This window comes from Sphaerodactylus townsendi, linkage group LG08 (assembly GCF_021028975.2).
Source record: "Sphaerodactylus townsendi isolate TG3544 linkage group LG08, MPM_Stown_v2.3, whole genome shotgun sequence".
Classification (NCBI taxonomy): domain Eukaryota; kingdom Metazoa; phylum Chordata; class Lepidosauria; order Squamata; family Sphaerodactylidae; genus Sphaerodactylus; species Sphaerodactylus townsendi.
The window spans coordinates 7,214,888-7,238,897 of NC_059432.1; the positions used below are offsets into that span (position 1 = coordinate 7,214,888).

Consider the following 24,010-nt stretch of genomic DNA (forward strand, 5'->3'; position numbering starts at 1 on the left):
GGGCAGCTGCCGTGTCTTGGGCTCCTGCAAAAGATGGCGCCGCTGATGTGTCGTTTAAACAGCAGATTGGGAAAAGTTCATCTGAAAGATCTACTACAAAAATCTTCCCATCCTCTTTGCTCCATCAGCTCTCCATCTGTCTCCAAAACGGGGTGTTGCCTGGGGCCGCTCCTTTGCCATCGGCACACCTGCGTGTCGATGGTGCTTGCTGGTAATGTGTGGTGGACGTCTGCCCTGGGAGGGGGCTTCCACATTTCTTTTTAGTTATTTCTCTTTGTTTGCATTCATCTGCAAGCAGAATTACAACTGAGCCCTTGCAAGAAACTTAATATGTAACACATTTTGGTGACCATCTTCATGGGCAAGATCCTATAACACGAGTACTCGGAAGTGCCAGTGATTCACCTTCGCTTTGCAGTTTTCTAGTTCTCTTGTGTATGGCTGTGGTGGCGGTGGCGGTGGCGGTGGGGTGGGGGTCAGGCTCTAAATCCGCTGCCTGTGGGGCTGAAGAATGTTCATTCTGGCCTCTCTTGTACCCCAACTGGCCAAAATCAAACGAACGTGGAAGACACAAGGCTTGAATAAAGGATTGGCAGCTTGCCAGCTGTGTGCTCCCTGAAGTTTTCCTATTTGGGAATCTGCTGGATTAGACCAAGTCTGTTGTTGTTTGTGGGGTGAATACTGATCACATTTTCTTAGATTTTTGGATCAGGGTTGCCAGCTCTGGATTGGGAAATAGCTGGAGATTTTGGGATTGAGCCTGAGAAGGGCCGGCTTTGGGGAGAGGAGGGACTTTGCAGGGGTATGCGGGGTATAGAGACCACTAACCTCAACCATCCGTTTTCTCCAGGTGAACTGATCTCTGTCTCCTGGGAATCTGCTGTGATCCCAGCAGACCTCCAACCACCACTTGGAGGCTGGGAATCCTCGTTGCACTTGACAGACAAAACACAAATGGAGGTGAACAGCTCAGGTGTATTGAACAGAAAATGAAGTCTTTAACAGGGTAACTGTTATGTGTAGATAACTTATATATATATATGTGTATGTGTGTGTGTGTGTGTGTGTGTGTTGTAAAATAAAACTGGCACTTAAGTAAATAAAAGTAAATAAAAGCTGAAGGGAGTTTTGCTTCCTCTTTCTCCAGTCAGGTAACCTCTGTGAGTTGTAGAATTATAGGATCATAGAGTTGGAAGGGAATGTCCTTGATAAGCGTTTTGTCCACCACTGCTGGAAGACTGCGGGGGGGGGGTGTGGGGTGGGGTGGGGGCCCATCCCCTTCCAAGGCAGCCCATTCAATTGCTGAACAACTAAAACTGTAAAAAAGCTTTTTTCCCACTGTCCAGTGGGTTCAAGTCTGGCTAAACTGACCCCCCCACCCTCACGAAAAGGCCCACAAACGTCTGGCTGAGTTGGCGGTGGCACTGCTTTCCAGAGCCACAAAATTTATATGCATAAGCCCTAAAAAGTTACCTTCCCTTTCTTAAGTTGAGATGGGTCAGTCCCTCCTTTCCAGGGGAGTTCCATGGGTTCTGATTGGCTGAGGTGTGGAGGAGAGGTGGGACTTTTCTGGGTGATTGACACAACAGCTGTGGTTTTAGTATCCCTGAATCAATCTTTAATTGTTCCCACATCTTCAGTGGGGGGGAGGGAAGGTGGCTACTACTGTTTATTTGGCAGGTAATGCTTATTATCGCTCATTATTTTAAAATATTTGTTTTTCATTATCACTTGCAAATAGCATGATGATTTAGAAAATAAAGAACGAATGAGAGGGTTTGGCTGCAGCATAAAAAAGCACTATTTAATTCCCCCAACTTCCTCCCCCCCCCCACCCCAGCCAGTGACGGACGGCTGTGATCAACTCATGACTGTTGTGAATAGCCGAAAAAGATGGCCTTAGTGGACCTGACTGGGCAGAAAGGGGGGATATAAATGTTGTAAATGTATACATTAACAATTAACGTAAGGTGACCAGATGGTCACCTTGTAAACCCGGGACGGGGGTAGGCGGCTGCGAGTGCACACGCATGCGCGCGCAGCCACAGGAGCACACTGCCTTCTGGGGTGCTGCCGTTTCCCGCCGAAACGGCAGCGCCCCAGAAGGCAGTGCTCCTGAGCCCATGTGCGCATGCGTGCACAGCCGCAGGAGCGCACGGCCTTCTGGGGCGCTGCCGTTTCCCGCCCTGTCACAGAAGGCAGTGCGGCAGCCTCCCAAAAATCGGGACAATGCAAGGAATACGTGGGACAAATTATGTAAAGGCGGGATTGTCCCGCCAAAAGCGGGACGGCTGGTCAGCCTAAATTAACGGAACTTTAAAGGCTGAGCTGCCCTCAGAAAGCTCAATAGCAATTTGACTGTCGTTATTGAACAACCTGGTGCTGCAATTGCAGATCCAACAGGGGCACAACAGGCACTATAGAAGTTCCTTTCCGATGAACCGTGACTCCTTGTTGCAATGGGGCAGAAAGAAACCGGGTTGTGCCAGCCGAAGAACCCTCGTCCGGCTGCAGAGGGGATGAAGCCGCTTTCCCATCTCCAGCTGGGCCCAAGCAAGGCTCACAGGCAGCCAGTCCCGACTGGTCCATTCGAAGGATAGTCGGCCCGGCTGAACCAGCCTTGCTAGCATCCGAAGCAGAACCAGACTCCCCGCGAGAGACACACAGTAGAAGAGGCACACATTGTGACACCCATCCCGCCAAAGCCCAGGACAGCAAGCGGCTCCCAGCCCCCGTTAGGCACCCTGACCCCTCATCAGGTCTTGGAAGCTAAGGAGGGCGGGTGTCGTGCCCCTAAACGTTTCAATAATGAGGCTTCGTGTCCAAATGATTTTATTTATTGAGAACAGCATCAAGATTAAGCATTGAGATGCCCACGGACAGAACTAAGGATTAAGCAGCAATCCAGCTTCCATTATACCCTCACTCCATCCCCGCCCCCGCATGTCGCTTGACACCATCCATTCCCGGGGCGGGGGGGGGGGGCAGCACACCTCCATTCCCATGGGAAGCAGAGGCATGGCCTTCACCAAAGCCAAAGTGGCCCACCTCTGCAACGTGCAGAAGTCAGCAGCTGCCTGACAAACGGATTAGCTCACGCCTAAGGGCCAACTAAGAAGCAGGCCAGAGAGAGCAGTCCCCGGCAGAGGGTCCCACGTTCTGGCCGGAAGACATGACAGGATCAAGCTGGAACAGGGCCAGATCATGACACTCCACACTGGTTAGTACTTGGATGGGAAATCCAAGGAAATCCAGGGCTGCTACACAGAGTCAGGCAATGACAAACTGCCTTGAACATCTCTTGCCTTGAAAACTGCAGGGTTGCAATAATTACAACTTGGCAGCACTTTCCATCACCAAGAAAAACTCAGCATGAAAAACGCAGACCAGCATAAGAACATAGACCATAAAAACAGACCTCAGGCAGCCCCAAACCACAGTGAGCAGACTGAAAAGTGGTGCGAAAGGATAAGCCCCTTCATCAGGAGGCTGGGCCAATGGAAGCGCTTTGGCCTGGTGCCTGAAAGAGATCCAGGTGTGCCAGGTGAGCCTCAAGGGAAAGGGGTTTCCACCAGCCAAAGGCCACAACCATCCCTCTGAAGGTGAGGGCTGGGTTTCACTGGCAAGATGGACAATATGGGGGAAGGTAGTCCTTTATTTGGGCCTCCAACGGTCAAATCCAGCCCTCTGAATTGAGTCTGGAAACAATCGGTCCGCCAGGGCAGATGTTGCAGCACAGGGGTGATGTCTGTATCTCACTCCTGACAATAACCTGGCTGCTGTCTGTCGGCCCCATGGGAATTTCTTTTTCAAAGGTAGCCCCCATAAAGTACATTTCAGTAATCTAACCTGGGTGTAACCACAGCATGGATTGCCGTGGCTAGATCATGCATTTTGAGAAACGGCCATAGCTGGCATATCAGCCAAAGTCACTACGTGCTATAGAGGAGTTCTGGGCCTCCAATTGTAGGCCAGGATCCAGCCCAAGCTATGATCCTGTTCTTTCAAGGGGGATGCAAGTCCCTCTAGCACCTCAGTCTCTGGATTGACCTTCCATTTATTAGCCCATCCATCTCATTACGAGTCTCCAGGCACCTGTTCAGGACTTCTGCAGACCCCCCCTCCCCCCAGCTCAGCTGATAAGGAGAAATAGAGCTGCGTGTCACACACATATCAGTGAATCCTTATTCCAAATCCCCTATGAACTCTCCCGGTTTCATGTTAAACGTGAGAGAATGGAGCCTGCAGGAACCCACAGCATAAATGCCATGGGGCAGAGCTGCATCTGATTTTAAAATGTTTTATTGATCATGATTTAGTATGATTGTTTTATTGGTTGTACACCGCCCAGAGCCCTTTTGGGATGGGGTGGTATATTAAATCTGATAAATAAATAAATAAATAAATAAATAAATAAATAAATAAATAAATAAATAAATAAATAAATAAATCCCCCTTGTTAACATTCTGGACTTGGCCAGTCCAGAGCAAGTGGAATTGCCCCACTCCCAAGGCAACCAGCCTCTCCATAAGGATATCAAACTCTGCAGAGATATCCAGGAAAATTGACAGGGACGCTCTGCCCATCTCTGTCCAATCAAGGATCGTCAGGGACTGACCCTATTTGTCCTGCAAAAGAGCGCCAAGAAGGTATAGAATTTGTAATGGGGTGTATTTTGTTTCCGGTTTTGTTTTTTTTGGTTTATGTGCTGTTTCTGTTTGATTTATGTGTGAGAACATTAAAAATATGATTTAAAAATGAAGGTGTATAATCCATTGGAAGACGAATAAGTGGAGGAATGTTGTTAGCAGATATTACTTGGTCCTCTAGTTGTGCTGATGGAGTGTGTAGGGACGAGGTGTGGCCAATGTGATTTGTTGCAGGATGTGGTTCTGTGATTGTGTCTTTTGGTAAGTGGTCCATTATAAGAAGGTGTTTTAGGTTTGAGGACTGTCTAGAAGCAAAGAAAGGAAGTCTGTTGTAGGAAGAGTTGTGACTCCACGGTAGAGTACTGGCCTGGCACGCAGAATGTCCCTGCAGAAGGACGCTGGATTTATTGGAAGGCAACAAAGCACCCAGCTTGCAAGAAGCCAGTTCTGCCGAACCTGGCTTTTGCTACCCCCTTTATTCAAAAACAATATCCCTCCCACCGTTTTCCCAAAGAATGTGAGAAAAAGTTACTACTGAGTCGAGGTGCCCCAAGATCAGTGACAGAGAGAGATAAAGCCACCTGGACTCCTACCCCCACAGAGCAACGGAAACATTCAGTTTCCCATGGGAGAAGAAAGTGTCAGGGGTAAGCCTAGTTATCTATAAAGTATGTGAAACCATAAAGGAGAGATCAAGGAAAAAATGTCCCATTTCAGGAGTGGTAACATATAGCAGGCTGAGTACATATATCTTGTAGCAGTTACATTGACAGGAATGCATCTCAATCACCCAGATACAATCACCGTCCATATATTATGTAGCAACTACGTTGAGTTAGGAATGCCTCTCAATCAACTCGGTGCCTTCCCTGACCCTAGCTGACAGTGCTGACTCTGATGGATGGGTGGTCTGGCTCACTGCCAGGTGGCTTCATGTTTTCATGTGTGATGATTGATGATGGCTCGGTGTAGTTTGAGCCAGACAGTGCAGTTGAGTCCTGCGATCTCTTTTGGACCCCTGTGCCTGGATACTAGTCTGGCTTCCTCAGCCTGATTCTTTACTTTGTTGGCAGAATTGGTATCTTGGCCTTTTCGTCCTCGTAAGTCCTTGAGGTGTGAATCCCTGGCCAAGGAATTGGAACAAATGAGCCATGTGATCATATAGTGCTTGATCTCAAAAAATGGATTGCTCAAGATGGCTGCTGGAAGCGGGTGGATGTGTGTGGTGGTTGGTGACTATCTGGTATCGGGGAGTGCCTCGTGTAGTTGACGCTTGAAAAGGTGGCCATGAAGTCTCACCCTCCCCCAGTAGTTAAAGAGAGAACAAAACATGAAGGTGGTTTCAGAGAGCAACTGTGCAGTGGAATAGCTAAATTTGAGTCCAGCAGCATCTTACGAGACCGTGAGCTTTCAAAAGGCTCCGTCTGTCAGATACAAAACACGGAGGACTTCACCTGCTTTGCCAGCGCTGCCAAGTGAGGAAATGGAGAACTGCTGTGATCCCTTCCCATTGAAATGGGATCCGGGGCACCCTGTAGTAGATGCCAGTCGTATAGATGTAATGCCAGCATGCTCGTCTGGTCGCCAGGGAGCGGGTGCTTGTTTTCCTTGAGCCGTGCTTTCCCTGTGTTTCAGGCGCCTATTTTTATAAAGGCCCTTCTGTCCCCTTCCCCCTCTGTGGCCAGCCCCTCTCTGCCGACAGGGCTGGTGGCTGCATGATGTCAGAGGGAGATGCATGCCAGGCATGTGGCAGGAGGCGGCAGGCTGTCAAGCAGGCAAGTGACAGAATGACATGACTCAGACATCCTTGGCTAATTAAAGCCGGGCAGTGGGAGCCGTAACATATTTAAGGACCTCAGAGGAGCAAGGAGGAGTCTCCTCAGACCAAGCTTTCGGCCAAGCAGCTGAGAGGGACACGGAAGGCCACCCGCTTCAGAGCACACCGCTTCAGAGCACACACCTTTGTGGCTAGGGGAGGGGCAGAGATGGCGCCTCTGACGGAAAAGGCAGACCAAAGGTAAGGGTTCGAACTATCTGGTCTCGCCGGCTGCTTGATTCTTGGGTGTTTATCTCCATGCATTATCTAGTTTCTCCATCTGGTTCATCGTTACAAAGCAGTTCCTTTTTTAAAAAAAGTTACAGGACTACATGCTATCAGGATTAGAAAGCGGGGCAGCCAAGGTGTATGTATGTGAGTGAGTGTTGTGTGTGTGCACGTGCACGCACGCACACACACACAAGCACTCAAAGGTTCATGCCTGCATTCATGTATGCCAAAAGATTTGTGAGATGTTTGGTATGTCAGAAGTTCAGCGGGATGGAAGTGCTGCTGCTGCTGCTGCTGCTGCTGCTGCTGCTGCTGCTGCTGCTGCTGCTGCTGCTGCTGCTGCTGCTGCTGCTGCTGCTGCTGCTGTTGTGGAGGTGTTTTGCCACCCTGCCCTGGAGCGCAGGCGGCCAAGAGCTGGAACAGTCGACCTAGGGATGCTGAGCGCCTGCTTCAGGTGGGCCTGCTGTGCTGCTGCTGCTGCTGCTGCTGGGTCCCCCTGCCGGCCCTCGCCATGACTGCCAGCGGGAGAACAGGGTGGGGGTGGGGGGTGGAAAGGATTTTTCTTTATTTTATTTATAAATTTATATCCCACCCATTCCCAACCAGAGTCTGGCTCTGGGCAGAGTACAAGGATTAAAATATAATAATACAATAAATAATAGGGTTTAAACCTAATAATGTTTAAAAATGCAACCTCTGGATGGCAGAAAGCAAAAGGTGTGTATCTGCCCACCTCAACAGTCTGTCCTTGATCTGAGGCTAGGGGAGAGCAAAGAGGGGGGGTGGGGGGAAGGCCAGCAAGATGGAATAAGGACAGTGGGTGGCCTCAACTGAAAGCCCAGTGGAACTTCTCTCTGCAGTTGCACTGTCTGTAAGGAAATACTGTCAAAGGTGGATCGTGCTAAATGGGGCTTCTGTACAAGTGATTTCTCCTCCAGTTCATTTCCTTCTGCCTGGGCAAATTCAGCCCTTCTGGGCCTGCCATTCAACATGTTTCCGCTGCTGCAGTAGCACACATGACATTGATTCAGGGCATAACCCTCTCGGAAGTCCTGTGCAAACCCCATTTGAATTTGAATGGGCTGGTCACTGGTGTAATAGAATTACCACCCTTAGGGCCTGTTTATTAGGCTTCCTTAAGTATGCATCGAAATTGTGTGAGACATGAATGAGATAAAAGACTTGCCAGTTACCTGCCTGACTGGAGAGATTTGGGACCTGCTGTGGCCTTCTGGGGACTGTGAGAGATAGACCTACCGTATATACTCGTGTATAAGTTGACCGCATATAAGTCGAGGCACCTAATTTTACCACAAAAAAACTGGGAAATCTTATTGACTTGCGTATAAGTCGAGGGTGGGAAATGCAGCAGCTACTGGTAAATTTCAAAAATAAAAATAGATACCAATAAAATTACATTAATTGAGGCATCAGTAGGTTAAATGTTTTTGAATATTTATTTCAAAGAAAAACAGTAAACTAGCTCTGTAAGTGGAAAAGAGGGTCAACAAGAACAATATGGCATCTAACACATAACTGCTTATGTTACAGTACCAACATTTTAGAGTATAGGAGATTCCTTCGATGATATTATTCAGGTTTATGAAGTTTATTCAGGGGGTCCAAAGTTATGGACCCTCAAAAGGGTAGCCCCTTCTACTATTAGCTTCCATTGGAAACAATGAGGGATGGGAGCACCTACTTTGGGGATCCATAACTTTGGACCCCCTGAACCAAACATCACCAAACCTGACTGGTATCAGCAAGAGATTATTTTGATGATGCCACCCAGGTTTAGTGAAGTTTGGTTCAAGGAGTCCAAAGTTATGGATCCTCAAAATGTAGCCCCATCTACTATTAGCTCCCATTGGAAACAAGGGGGGATGGGGTCCATAACTTTGGACCTCCTGAACCAAACTTTACCAAACATGGCTGGTATCATCAGGAGTGTCACCTGATGATATGCTGAGATTTTGGTGCTGCTAGCCTAAAAACTGACCCCCTGGTGGCCAACAAAGTAAAAACCCTAAAATATTTTTTAAAATACAACTCACTTGTGTATAAGTTGAGGGGGGCTTTTTCAGCACAAAAATGTGCTGAAAAATTCAACCTACATGCGAGTATATACGGTAGCAATTTGCTGGTCCATTTCACAGCGAGAAAGCTCTGCATCCACACAGATACAGAGGTTTCTTGCTGGGCAGGTGCATTGCAGAAGGTGTCCTGTCCAGCTTCCCAGTTTTTTAAAAAAGTGGTGCCCATGGCCGCCCCATTGCATTGACTCATGCTGGCATAGCCGTAATTGCCTGGTTCCAAAAGAACCGTTCCCCACACCATTGCCAAAAAAGACGGGCCCTTGATGGGCCCCAGGGGAGGCCAAGCGGAGCAGTTGGCCTCCCCACCCAATGCTGTGAAAAGAAGAAAAGTCACCATGGAGGAGACCTACCCCCCCTGCCCACTGCAGCCTCAACCCCCCCCCCCCCAAGCCAGGGACCCTCTGGGAAGAAAAATGAACAGCCAATCAGAATGCAGGACATCAGGGATTTTCACGCATGAGCAGGTATGCTCACAGTGTAAATACAAAAAACCTGGGCTTGTGCAAAACAAATTGGAGCATTTTCTGCCGATTTTAACTCAATTCCTTCATGGAAACGGGCACCCTGCGAAGGGAGAAACCGGGATAAAACAGACCCGGTTTTTAAAATACCAAATGTAACCCGGTATAATTATGCTGTGCAGAATTGACTTTTCTGCAGCATTTCATCCTCTGGACTGCACAGAGTCCCCTGGACAGGATTCTGTGGACAGATCAGCTGCGGCTCCACATCTAGTCCGGGGCAGCAAACTGGGGGCTTGCTGCTTGTGCTTCTTGTGGGAAATGCTGAAGCCCAGGGGGAAAGGTATGTGGAAATTGTGGAGACACTTGAGATATAGGCAATAGTTATTACCCTGTCAAACCCAAACTTATTTTACTGTTCTTAATGCCACAATAACTTAGTTGCCATATAAAACAGTACCATTTGGCATACTGTTGGTATTTAAAAGAATAAATGCTTTCGTTTTCTACAGGCAAAAAATGCAAATAATATCTCCGACAACATTCTGCAGGTGGCTGAAGGGTTTAGTCCTTTGCCAATGTGGCTTAGGATGGCTGCAGATAAGATTGATCATGTTGCTTCAGAGATACCAATTGCATCCAGCAAGTTGTAATGCTAGAAAGGCGGAGCCCCCGTGCCCCTTTCTCCCAGTTCCGTGATTTGTCTCCAAAGTCCCTGGAGAAGAACTTTGCTGATTTAGAGAGTCTAGTTCAGGGGTAGGGAACCTGCGGCTCTCCAGATGTTCAGGAACTACAATTCCCATCAGCCTCTGTCAGCATGGCCAATTGGCCATGCTGGCAGGGGCTGATGGGAATTGTAGTTCCTGAACATCTGGAGAGCCGCAGGTTCCCTACCCCTGGTCTAGTTGGAGCTGGTATGGACCATCAGCCCAGAGTGTAGTAGAAGGTACTCTAGATCAGTGGTCTCCAGTGTGGTGCCCATGGGTGCCTGCTAATGCCTTTCCTCGTGCCTACCAAGTGTTTTTAGAAACCGAGCAGGGATTTTACCCAGTAGGGCTTTGGATCAGCCCCCAGAATTCTGATTATCTCTGCTGATTAAAAGGCATCTTGCTAAACAGAACTTCTGCCTAAATGTTGAAATCTTACTATATGACGTCACTCTCTGACTTTGTGTGGTTGGCTTTGCCACCTGTGGCAGTAAGTTTGTGTTGGTTCCGACCTTTTGCAGCACCTTTTTGTGGTTGCACCCACCAACCGGCGTCAGGACTCCAGACTGTGGACCCGTTCGCGAGATGAATGGTTTAAGGTCTAACTTTCTGTTATGTTTTGATCACATCCTCACAGCCGATCAGATGGGCACTGTGCGATCCTTCCTCAAATGTGGCTCCCAAGTGAACAGGGGCAAGAGTGAACCAGGACTACGGGACATGGGGAGGATTTGCTTAAACCTCCCCCTTGTGCCGTTTTCCTAACCTAAAATGCTTCTGAGGAGATGTGGTCTGTCCCACTGAGCAAATTTAACATGCAGGCCATAAGCACATCCCTAGTGAGATAAATATCACACCTTCACGCACGCACGCACGCACGCATGCACACACAGAGCCATTTCATTTTGGGAAAAGCACCTTCTCCGCCCATGCTGTGGTCCCAATTAGTTCTGCATTCCTGGGAATTTTGTTCCTAGCGCAGAACTCCAGCAGATATCTCTTTTGTGCAGGCGCCAGAGCAGACCCAAGAAAAATCCAATGCGTAGTTCATTACGTGGTGAAGTAGTTTTTGACGAATTCCTTAGCATCCCCACTTGTATTTACAGCAAGTAGAAGTAGCCACCTAATAGCTGCAGACTAGCCATGATTAGTATGCTGTTGGGAGACCACCTAGGAAGAGCAGAGTGGCCGTAAAGGCGAAGGCCAGGGCCAGTCAGCTCTGCTCAACTCTTGCCTTGAGAACCCCGTTGTCCTGGGGGTTGCCATGAGTTGATTGCAACTTGGGGGCACACAGTTATCAATAAAGAGAAACAACAGACAACATTTTGTGGTGCTGTATATTGTAGCACAAGCTTTGTTAGATGCATGAAGTGAATTCATAAGAACATAAGAACATAAGAACTAGCCTGCTGGATCAGACCAGAGCCCATCTAGTCCAGCATTCTGCTACTCGCAGTGGCCCACCAGGTGCCTTTGGGAGCTCACATGCAGGATGTGAAAGCAATGGCCTTCTGCTGCTGCTGCTCCTGAGCACCTGGTCTGCTAAGGCATTAGCAATCTGAGATCAAGGAGGATCAAGATTGGTAGCCATAGATTGACTTCTCCTCCATAAATCTGTCCAAGCCCTTTTTAAAGCTATCCAGGTTAGTGGCCATCACCACCTCCTGTGGCAGCATATTCCAAACACCAATCCTACGTTCGTGAAGGGTGTTTCCTTTATTAGTCCTAATTCTTCCCCCCAGCATTTTCAATAGATGCCCCTGGTTCTAGTATTGTGAGAAAGAGAGAAAATTTCTCTCTGTCAACATTTTCTACCCATGCATGGCTAATTTTATAGACTTCAATCATATCCCCTCAGGCGTCTCCTCTCCAAACTAAAAGAGTCCCCCAAGCTGGCAGCCTCTCCTCCCTCATAGGGAAAGTTCTCCCAATCCTTCAATCATCCTCGTTTGCCCTTCTCTGCACTTTTTCTATCTCGCCGATATCCCTTTTGAGATGTGGCGACCATTGTGAACTGAACACAATTACTCCAAGTCGCGGTGCACCCACTGGCTTTATATAAGGGCATGACAATCTTTGCAGTTTTATTCTCAATTCCTTTCCTAATTATCCCCAGCATAGAGTTTGCCTTTTTCACCGCTGCCATGCATTGAGTTGACATTCCCATGGAACTATCAACTAATTCTCAGTCAGCAAGAGAAGAAAAAGGTTGGAAAGAACTTGTAAAAAGACCGTGTTTGTGACATTTTTCTATGCTAACCTCTAAAATATGCAGATGATCATGCTAACCATTTGCCGCTGCTTGCATGGCAGGAACCAATTGTTGATGTCAAGCAATTTAACCCCAATAGAGACTTAATCCATTGATTTTGGGAGGCATAAGTAGAGCCCTCAGACAGCTAATAATTTATTTTTAATTTTCCAGAATAGCCTCATCCTGTACAAATAAAATTATTAGGAGTAGATATCAGGATCCGAAAAGGCAGTAATTAGCTTGAGACTGGTTGATGACAGCGAAGTTGGGGAATGGCAATGAGAAAGCTGGTCAAGCCCGCCATCGTGTGGCAAAGCATGTGAGCAGCCGCAGAAGCAACATGGACTTTCTTCACTGTTTGTGGAGGGTTTTCCGGGCTGTGTGGCTGTGGTTTGGTGGATCTGCACTGTGTTCAGAACACATAAAGCTTAATCAAAAGTAAGACATTTTAATAATGATAATTTGGAAACAACTTGAGGAAAGGATTGTTGGGGGGAAAAGACCAACCTGGCCGACACAGACACCAGCGGGAGGGGACCAGTGGGTGGTGATGTTCTGTTTGCACCAATCTAGCCCCTGGTCTGTTCCAGAGCTCACGGCGGGGGGGGGGGGGGATTGCAAAGTCCCGCTTTGCAGAAATGCAATACCCCTTGGCTCAGCAAACATACTGACATTCTTACTATATAGCATATTTACTCAAAAGGAAAGTAACTCTAAATGCAGGATGACTCCCCCCCCCCAGTGTTATCCAGCCCCCCTTTTTTACTGGAAATAAAAGTAGCTTGGATGCAAATATAAGATACTATGCCAATAAAAGAAGGTGGTGGTGGTGGTGGATGATGAGGATGATGAGGATGAGGATGATGAGTAAATGCTGTAATGCCAAAAGAGCACCACAGGATCAGGGGTAAAGCGATGCTGTGGCTACTGTCCCTGCAAAGGAAAGCAGCTTTCTGCCTGGGAGGGAGAAGGGAGCTACAAAACCAAGTGGTAATGGAAGGCGCAACAATGTTACCGCGAATTGCCAGGTAACAATAAGTGATTTCAGCTCAGCAACTTAATGAGGCGCAGGAAGCCGGCGTTTCTTCAAAGCAGGAAGGATTTTATTGCAAGTGATCTCTTGGCACAGCTCAGCAGAAAAAGACCTCCACATGGCTGTGCCTCAGCCCCCTTTTATCCATTTCCCAGTAACCCAGAAAAGGGGTGTAGGGCAGTCCCACCCCCACAGTGCAAAACCCAGGAAGGGGGCGGTCTCCTTCCATCTAATACAGAGAAAAATCCTAGAACGCCAAAGGGAGAAAACAGTCCCTTTGCACATGCTGATGAGATCAAATCCCAGAAGAAAAGCTAGCACCTTCTTGCCTGAGGTGGTTCCTTGGGAGTGTTAGACAGAGACAAGTTCAAATGAACCAATGAATTCTTGGATCCTGAAAGTAAGGATGTGAACAGGTCCAATGAGCTTCTGGATCCCTGAGAGTAAAACTTCAAAACAGTCCAATAGCAAAACAGGGTGACTATCTTCCAACGGCTGGGTGACCCTTGGGTGCCTGGCAATGGAATTCGATTAGCAAGTCCAAAGGGGGTCAGCTTGTCCTTATCAAAGGGTTATCGGCTGGGCGTTGGTCTAAGCAGCATTCCAGAGTCAACTTCCTTGCCACACTCTTAATATCAGACCTTAGCTGGCTATTGCTTCTATTCTCAGACACCATAAATTTCCAAAAATAACATTTCTAACTGTTTAGAGGAAAAAAACCTTAAAGGGATAAACACACATACTATATCACTTATAGGCAGGACTGTACATCTACATACTGGCAGGGCTCGCGTCAAACTAATAGAACCGTAACCTAACTGAAGAACCTTATTAAACTAAAATCCTAAACTGCAGGCATAAACTCAGCTAAAAGGGGCTTTTATTCCATCCTAGAATGACACAAACACAAGGGAAATCATATAGCATTGGTGCAAACATACAAATACATTCCTTGAGAACCTTATGAAGGCTTCTGAACCACACAAGTCTCCGTATCCAGGCAAGGAGCCAGTGTAGCCAGGCAACCTGACTTCAGGAAAATATTTTGTTTATTTTCCCATCGGTAACAACAAGAAACTCACATGGATCTGCACCATGAGACACCTGGCCAGGGGCAGGATCACCAGCAGGATTCCCAGCTCCAACTGGGGAATTCCTGGGGACTTGGGGGCGCCACCTGGACAGGGCAGGGCGAGAGGAAGAAAAAGGCCACAGAGCCCACCCTCCCAAGCAGCCCTTTTCTACAGGGGAACTGATAGTGCTGTCGGGGGAGATCTCCATCGCCCCCCCCCCCCATTCCGGAGGTTGGCAGCAGTACGCCCTGGTGAGAAAAACAAGGAGAGATTTTGTCGAAGGCTTTCACGACCAGATTCCACTGGTTCTGCTGGGTTTTCTGGGCTTGTTCCAAGATCCACCAGACCACGGCCACACAGCCCGGAAAACCCACCAGAACCAAAGGAGAGGTTTATTTGAGTCCTCTTACAGGAAAACCACGACTTGACCTCTTGTGTCCCTCCTCCTCCCTCCTCCACTAAGGTTGGCCCCACCCCCCAAAATGCCTCCGGCCATGCCGGCACAATGTGTTATGCTGGTGGCCAGGGCTGCAGTGATGGTTTCTGGGTCGGGCATTGCACAGCTCCATAGCCCCCAGCTGCAGGGCAAGTGCCCCCACCCCCTGCCCTTGCACCGGCGGAGTGAGCACCCATGCTGGGGCTGGGCTACACCAGCTCCAGAAAGGGACTCCCCCCTCCCCCAGATTGGGCTGCCCATTTCTAAATGCAGTCAAGATATTTAAAATGATGGTTCAAAGTAGGAGAGACAGAAAGAAAAAAAATCCATCATTAACTTCTGACATCTGTGTCTTATTTTCAAAAAGGGGTAAAGATCCAAGCCGGGTGACCGACTCCATTGCTTGAAAGAGCTGGATCTTAATAATTTTAACATTCTAGTTAAACTATTTTGAACAGGATGTTCAGATTTTTTTTGTTTAGATTTTTATCCTGCCCTAACCCTGCCAAACTAGGTTCCAGGCAGCAGCGAACAACACTAGTTTGGTCATCTGAAATCTTTCCCCACTCCTCAATGCATCATATTCTGTTCCTGTTGTACTTACTTTTGGTCTTACCCATAGCCCAAAGGAGCCTCGTGGCGTAGTGGCTCAGTGCTTGCACTGCCACTCACATGGTCAGGAGTTCGAGCCCCCTGTGGGTCAAATATCCTGGCAGCTGGCTCATGGTCAACTTAGCCATCCATCCATTCCTTGGTCGGAAAATGAGTACCTAGCTCACATCTAGGGGGTAAAGAATAGCCGGGGAAAGCAATGGCAAACTACTCCACAAAAATGGCTTGCCTATGAAATCACTGCTTGCAGTGGTACCACAGGGTTGAACACGACTAAAGGGGAAACTTTACCTTTATAGCCCAAATATCTTTGAAATCAAAAGTTAGCATACTAAAATAACAGGCACCTAATTGCTACATAATAGCTTCCTTAAGTGCCTAAACTTTACAAAGGAATTTTAATGTCAAACACAGAAACAGAATACGAACCTGCTCTCCAACACAACTCTTTATTCCATTTGAGCAGAGACATATGGCCCACTACCTCCATACTTTAATGAACACACGTGCAAGGAGAGCCCTTACCATTGCACGATTTAATGTTATGCCCTCTGCCCTATTAAAGGGTAGGTTCAGTAATTTAGAAAAATCTGCAAGGCTATGCAGTTGCAAACTTAATGTGGTTGAAAACCTGACTCACCAACTCCTGCACTGCGCCAGATTTGATAACATCAGATCTAAATATGCCAACTTACATTTTTTCTTCCAATCTGGGCTGCCTGATCTGACTATGTTATCTCTATTGTTAAATAATTCGGACCTTGGTCTTTGTGAAGAGGTCGCCAATTTCATTGGGGAGATAGTTCTCAGTAGAACGTTCTTGTGCTCCCCGTGGGGCCTTTTGCCTTTTTCATCTATCATGTATTCATGTATTTGCTTCTGACTATGACAATAAAGGCTTGTGTGTGTAACAGAATGCCGTATACTTGTGTATAAATCGACCCGTATATAAGTCGAGGCACCTAATTTTACAACAAAAAAACTGGTAAAACTTATTGACTCGCGTATAAGTCGAGGGTGGGAAATGCAGCAGCTACTGGTAAATTTCAAAAATAAAAATAGATACCAATAAAATTACATTAATTGAGGCATCAGTAGGTTAAATGTTTTTGAATATTTATTTCAAAGAAATACAATAAACTAGCTCTGTAAGCCCTGATTCTCCCTTTAAATCCACTCAGAAGGGGGGGGGTGATTTAAAGGGAAAATCTGGGGGAAATTTAAGGGTGCCTGTCAGGGGAGGAACATTTATGTTAGCAGTACCAACATTTCAGAGTATCTTCAGGAGACCCTCTGATGATACCACTCAGGTTTGGCGAAGTTTGGTTCAGGGGGTCCAAAGTTATGGACCCTCAAAAGGGTAGCCCCATCTACTATTAGCTTCCATTGGAAACAAGGGGGGATGGGAGCACCCACTTTGGGGGTCCATAAATTTGGACTCCCTGAACCAAACATCACCAAACCTGGCTGGTTTCAGCAAGAGATTATCCTGATGATACCACCCAGGTTTAGTGAAGTTTGGTTCAAGGGGTCCAAAGTTATGGACCCTCAAAATGTAGCCCCAGCTACTATTAGCTCCCATTGGAAACAAGGGGGGATGGGGAACCCCTTTGGGGGTCCATAACTTTGGACCCCCTGAACCAAACTTCACCAAATCTGGCTGGTATCATCAGGAGTGTCACCTGATGATAGCCTGAGATGTTGGTGCCGCTAGCCTAAAAACTGCACCCCCTGGCAGCTGACAAATTAAAAACCCTAATACATATATTTTTAAATACACCTCGTGTATAAGTATTCAGCACAAAAAATGTGCTGAAAAAGTCAACTTATATGCAAGTATATACGGTACCTGATGTGGACGTCTGTGAGTTTCCATGGCTTTTGGCTATGGCTGCATGATGGTCCTAGTGGCATTTTAAAACTCCTTCATTCATGGCTAGTAAGGTATCCCTCACGTACTGGCCTGGGGCTCCCCTCCCTCTGAATACAATTTTCTCTCCAGCCCCAGAGAGCCGCTGCAGAATCTGTTCAAGCTTCTGGAAGGGCTGGGTGAGCCAGGACACCCTCCTGCGTGAGGAACAGCTAGCTAGTCTATACTGTTTGTAGGCTGGAGAGATGTTTCCTCACACACATACTTTCTCCTGGTTGTAAATACCTAGAGAGGAAACTGAAGGTAATGACACCTTTCTAGTGAGTAGGGGAAGGCTGAATGCTCGGTAAAACCAGACGCAGGTCAGAGCCAGGTGTGAACATGGCTCTTTGTCTTCTCCTCTTCAACAATTAACACACAGCCGACCTGCTGTCTGCTCGTACAGGTGCAAAGGGCAGGCCCGGTGAACATTTTAGCTCCTAGATTCCTGGACAGTGTTCTCCGCACTAACTTCTTTTAGCCTACTGTGTGCCTACCTGTTTATGTGTTGACATGTTTTATTTAATTGTTTAAATATTTTATACACTTTTAATGTTTGAAATGTTTGCTGTTTGGGGGATCCTGAGTTTGGTGTTAAGGCAGCACAGAAACTTTTTAAATAAATAACTTGTGTTGTTCCAGAAGTAGTTCTCCTTTCTGTTTTACATTTGTGTTTTAGTGTGCATTCCCCTCTGAAAGCAACAGTAAACAGCTCCCTACAAATATTTAAGATGGCTTGTGCATGGATTTTATACATTATATATGTATGTACGCCTACATGCACGCATGCACACACACACACACACTGATTGGGGAGGGGGCAGTTTCTGCCGAGGAATCAAATAGGCCCATTTATTGCAAGACAGATTTGAATTGAGCCCTGCATCCATCTTTGTTATTCTGGGAGAACTCCAGGCTCCATCTTTGGTAATTGTTTTGTCTTGACACAAAGAGCAAAATTAATTTCACTCTGCTGACACCACATGTTTACTGGCAATCTCTTCACTGTGGGTATGTTTGTGTGCCCACAGTGTGTCCACAGTGAGGGGAGTTAGGGTGGGTTGAGGCATTCAGTTCGCTCACACTGTCTCCCATCTTTCATTTGTCTAGGCAGGACCAGAGTGTGGACATGCAAAAGCCAAGTCTTGCTGCCGCCATGACTTCTGGTAAGTGGGATTTCTTCATCATCTTCTTGCCCTTTTGTGACTCATAACTGGTCTGTGCTTTGTTTCCCCTGCAAGAAACTTCTCAGAGATGTGTCAGGCATTCATAACAGTTTGGACCAATAATTATTCTCCCAAGAAGAGAGTCATATTTGATGAGATGCCAATCTGTTTTACCTTTTAGTGATTGTAGGGCTGGGGTCCATGAATAAAAAGAGAAATAGGAGGCATTGATTTAGGTTTCTCTCTCTCTCTCTCCTGATCCCTTCCAATTGCTACTTTTGAAGTTCTAGATTAGTTGTGTTTCAAGGAGAAAATCTATCAATCAGAACACTGACCTAAAAAAAGAAGAAGCAAATGCCTTTTTGGTTTTCGTTATTTGTTGCTGTGCTTAGTTTCTGGGCCAGTGGTCGATTTCTCACAGCAAATCTATAATGGGCTGCAGTTGGTATAAAAGAACCAATTTTTCTTTTTCCCATTCACATGCGTGCCTTGCAGGCAGCGATTGGAGCCCACGGAAACAATCCAGGTTGCTTTCACACCTTTGCACAGAGATGCTTCTCTTTTTTTTAATTTCCAGAACACATCGTAGCAACCCAGGCACGCAGAAATTAACCCCCACAGCCTTGCCCATCATCCTACAATACGATTGGCTGCACCTGTGTAGCTACGCAGATGCAGCCCACAAGATAAAAAAGAAAAAGGGGGCTTCTTGCAACCTCAGGGCAATAAAAAACGTACTGCTGTGGCAGGCGGATTCTCCCTGACCATGGACGGGCGGTGGAAAGGAGGGAAACACAGCGCCTCCTGCCTGGCCATTTACACGGGAGTGACTCCATTCTAGCAGTTTTCAAAAACATCACTGGTTTAGCTATTTTCAAAAATCCTGGGTTGAGGGAAACAAAACAGGGCAGGGTTGTTTTGGGGATGGGACTTGTGTGACGTCTCCCCCCAAATGGTTTATACAGCATCCTACACCTGTTACATTTGCCCTGAATGGAATCAACCTGTGTGATCGTTGAATGGAACTAATTGTGCAATCCAAGGCAGAATTACACTCTTCTAAATGCATTCAGGCTAATGGGCTTGAAAGGTATAATGCTACGTAGGACTGTCTTGTAGCTGTTAAAGATTTTTAGTTACCATTTGAGGGGGAAAACCCAAGCTGTTATCCTTGTCCTCAATCCTTTTCTTTCTGTTGCAGCCAAAACTTCACACTTCTGCCTTTGCCCTCTTAAAAATCTGGGAAGATCACCAACATTTTATCATATGTTATTTTCAAGCACATAAATGGTTGTACTTTTGTTTAATCATCTCTCTCCCCCCACCCCCTCCCCAGTAATCTGGAGATCTTACAAAGAAGTTATTTCTTCTGTTTCCACTGACTTGGAATTTCTGGGAAATTTTACTCTATTGCAGTTGAAGTGTGAAAACCCTAAACTGATTATAGTTTCTGTTCTTCTTCCAGAACATGAGGATGTTGACGTGGGAAACACGGTGGTGAATGGATTACTCTCAAGCAGCAATGGACAGGAGAGAGGTGTGTTGAATAGCCACGACCATTAGAACTGACTATTAGAATACTGCTATTTTGTGCTTGCAAGCTTCAGTCAGGTGAAAAAGTTACTTTGCAAAGTAGGTAAATTAATATAAAATCTTTCTGTTCTGCAGAATAAAAGCTATTCAGATCAAATATCAAAAACAACCACCACTGGGATTAAGTTGATTTAGGTTGTCTTCATATTTCCCTCAAAATGTGGCACAGCAAAGGGCCCATCGCAAACAAAGGCTAAGTTGGCTCTAAGCCAATCAGAGACTTGCCAGAGTTGGTCCAGGGTGGTTGAGGCACTAAATCCCAGGAATGGAGAACCGTAGCTACCCCCGCCATGTCCAGAATGAGACCCGTCTCATCTTAGACAGCACCTTGGGGTTTGGTTGCTTTATTTACAAAAAACCACAAACGAACCTGAATGAGCAATGCATGAAGCGGTTATGCCTCATGAAACACAAAAGCAGTCCCATGTAAAACAATTGATTTTGCTGCCTGCACTTTGTAGCAGGGACGAGGGAGATGTGTCTGTCTCGCCTTCTGTTAGATTGTGAGACTATTTTGTTTTGTCTGCCACGCCTCCTTCTTGTCTGCTGTTAATTGATAGTTTATACACGTGCACAGACACTAAACGGAGGCTATTGTTCTTTTGTCACAGTATGACATTTTGGAGGACATCGAATCCTAGGGTTGCCATGAGTTGAGAACGACTTGACGTCGCTTAATACAAATGCTCTCTTTCTACCCAGTTTGGGCCTCAAAAGAGATTAAAAATCAGCTTTTGAAAACAATTCATATATGTGCATGTGTGATCACTCGGCCATGTGTGTTAAGTGCTGCCAAGTTTCTTTTGACTCATGGCGACCTTATGAATCAGTGTCCTCCAGGGGCATATCTGCCATGGGGACATAGGGAGTCAAATGTCCCTGGGCGCCCCCCATTTGGTCACGTGGGGGGTGCACAAAAAATTCAGGTTCGTGTGTGTTTTTTTGTATTTTTTAGTGTTTTTTCAGTTTTTGGCCTGAAGGGAGCACAGGTTTTAGACTAGCAGCACCAACATTTCAGGGATTTTTCGGGAGCCCATAGATGCTGTTTGGGGGTGGATTCCACCATCACTTTCAATGTTGTTTTAACTAGGGACCCCAGATTCTCCTTTTAAATCCACCTTAAAGGGAGAATCTGGGGTCCCCAGTTTAAACAACATTGAAAGTGATTTTTTTTTGGGGGGGGGGGAATCCACCTCCAAACAGCATCACTTTCAATGGTGTTTAAACTAGGGACCCCAGATTCTCCCTTTAAGGTGGGAGTCACAGGTCGAGGGAGGGCGCACACCCACTCAACCCCTTCTGGCCTGTGCAGCAGTAGACCTGGGCTCCTTCCAGCCTTCCCAAGCAGTAGACCTGGGCCCCTTGCTGCTTGCCCAAGTGGTAGACCTGGGCCCCTTGCTGCCTGTCCAAGCAGTAGACCTGGGCCCCTTGCTGCCTGTCCAAGTGGTAGACCTGGGTGCTACTCCGTGAGATTGGCAGACTGCTTGATTTCTCTCCCCGCTCCACTGTATCTAGGGAAAATGGAGCGGGGGGGGGGGCGGAAAACTCAGGTTATGCCCCAGGCTCATTTTCCCTACATATGCCTCTGCTCCACCCTCCCGGGGTCTGTGCAGGCAGGCTTCTGCCCTCCCCGGACCCTGGGAAGAGCAGGAGCCGGCAGCAGGGACGCGCAGGGGGCGGGGTTACGCAATGCGTGAGGGCGGAGTCTCATGACCTGCGGGCGGGCACCTGGAGGACGTTTTGTCCCCGGGCACCACTCCCCCCCCTACACTCCTGGTGTCCTCCCAAATGTCCTGGTGCTGACAGCCTTGCTCGGGCCTTGCCAGCTGAGGACCGTGGCTTCCTTGATTGTGTCAGTCTATCTCCTGCTGGTTCTTCCTCTGTTCCTGCTGCCTTCAGCTTTTCCTGGCATCATTTTCCAGTGACTTTTGACTTTTCATTGTATGACCAAAGCACAACAACCTCAGTTTGGTCATTTTGGCTTCTAGGGACAGTTCACCCTTGATGTGATCCAGAACCTACTTGTCCTTTTGGTACTCTGTGGCATCTTAAAACTCTCCTCTGAACCACATTTCAAAGGAATTTGCTTTCTTTGTTGACCAACTTTCACACCCATACGTAGTAATAAGGAATACTGTGGCATGAATTAACTTGATCTTCATTGCCAGTGACACATCCTTATACCGCATATAAGTCAAATTTTTCAGCACATTTTTTTGTGCTGAAAAAACCCCCCTCAACTTATATGCGAGTGATGTGTATTTTTAAGGTTTTAGGGTTTTTACTTTGTTGGCTGCCAGGGGGCGCAGATTTTAGGCTAGCAGCACCAAAATTTCAGGCTATCATCAAGTGACACTCCTGATGATACCAGCCAGGTTTGGTGAAGTTTGGTTCAGGGGGTCCAATGTTATGGACCCCCAAAGGGGTTCCTCATCCCTCATTGTTTCCAATGGGAGCTAATAGTAGATGGGGCTACATTTTGAGGGTCCATAACTTTGGACCCCTTCAACCAAACTTCACTAAACCTGGGTGGTGTCATCAGGATAATCTCTTGCTGATACCAGTCAGGTTTGGTGATGTTTGGTTTAGGGGGTCCAAAGTTATGGATCCACAAAGTGTGTGCTCCCATCCCCCATTGTTTCCAATGGAAGGCTAAACCAGTAGAGAGGGACTACCCTTTTGAGGGTCCATAACTTTGGACCCCTAAACCAAACTTCAGCCAAACCTGGGTGAAATTTTATCATCAGGAGTGATCTCCTAAAGATACTCTGAGAATGTTGGTGCACTGCTAACATAAATGCATTTCTCCCCTGAGCAGGCACCCTCAAATTTCCCCCAGATTCTCCCTTTAAATCACCCCCCCCTTCTGAGTGGATTTAAAGGGAGAATCAGGGCTTACAGAGCTAGTTTACTGTTTTTCTTTGACATAAATATTCAAAAACATTTAACCTACTGATGCCTCAATTAATGTAATTTTATTGGTATCTATTTTTATTTTTGAAATTTACCAGTAGCTGCTGCATTTCCCACCATCGACTTATACACAAGTCAATAAGATTTCCCAGTTTTTTTGTGGTAAAATTAGGTGCCTCGACTGATACACGAGTATCAGTCAACTTATACACGAGTATATACGGTACTTAAGATGGCACTCCAATGTTTTAAATAAAACAAACAGATAAATGACAGGTGGGACAAATGGATCCTATACTAGGCACTGATGATCCATTAGAGAATGTTTCTAGTGTATTTGTGATGCACATGAAGCCTCTATTTCGTGTCCAGGACATTTCCAAGACTGCCCATCCTATTATTATTATTATTATTATTATTATTATTATTATTATTATTATTATTATTATTATTATTATTATTATTATTATTATTTTGATTAATTGATTAATTGATTAATTGATTAATTGATTAATTGATTAATTGATTACATTTATAGGGCGCCTCACTCCCAGGGGGCTCGAGACGGCTCACAATACAGCTGTTCCAATAACAGCACATAAAATACAGAACTAAAACTAACCACATTAAAACAAATTTCCACAGCAGCAGTTTCTTAAAATTTAAATAACAAAGTTAAGAGCAAGCAAAATCAAAGACAGGCTCCGAGTGGGAGTTGCACCTTTTGAAACCCACTGAGGTCTCGGCACAGTGGCCATTTTGCTCAGGAGGGCTGTGTGGGTCATGCCTTGACTGCTGCCTGCTTAGCCAGAGCTGTTGCTTTTGGGGGGAACTCAGCCCCACTTCTTGAAACAAAACTTAGTCTTGCATCTGTGCTGTTGTGCTGGAGGAAGGCTCCCCAGAGCTGTACTTTGTGGGCACCGTGGCTTATACCTTTCTTGGTGCCCACCAAATATTTTCAGGAAGTGGGTGGGGCCAGGTGGGCCGTTGGAGATTTGACTGGCTGTGTTATTTTTTGAAAAATGTTGATTCGGCAGAGTTTGCCAAGAGAGAACAAGGA

General features: G+C 46.6%; 1 protein-coding gene across 1 annotated transcript in view; it reads left to right on the top strand.

Annotated features, from left to right (window-relative positions):
• The window catches only part of SORBS1 (sorbin and SH3 domain containing 1), a 244,631-nt gene that overhangs the window by 118,578 nt on the left and 102,043 nt on the right, over nt 1-24,010 (top strand). The window contains exons 3-5 of the mRNA XM_048505888.1: nt 6,353-6,667; nt 18,389-18,444; nt 19,910-19,981. Of these exons, the coding sequence (XP_048361845.1) occupies nt 6,636-6,667; nt 18,389-18,444; nt 19,910-19,981 (160 nt within the window). The 5' untranslated portion in view covers nt 6,353-6,635. The remainder of the gene's footprint in view (nt 1-6,352; nt 6,668-18,388; nt 18,445-19,909; nt 19,982-24,010) is intronic.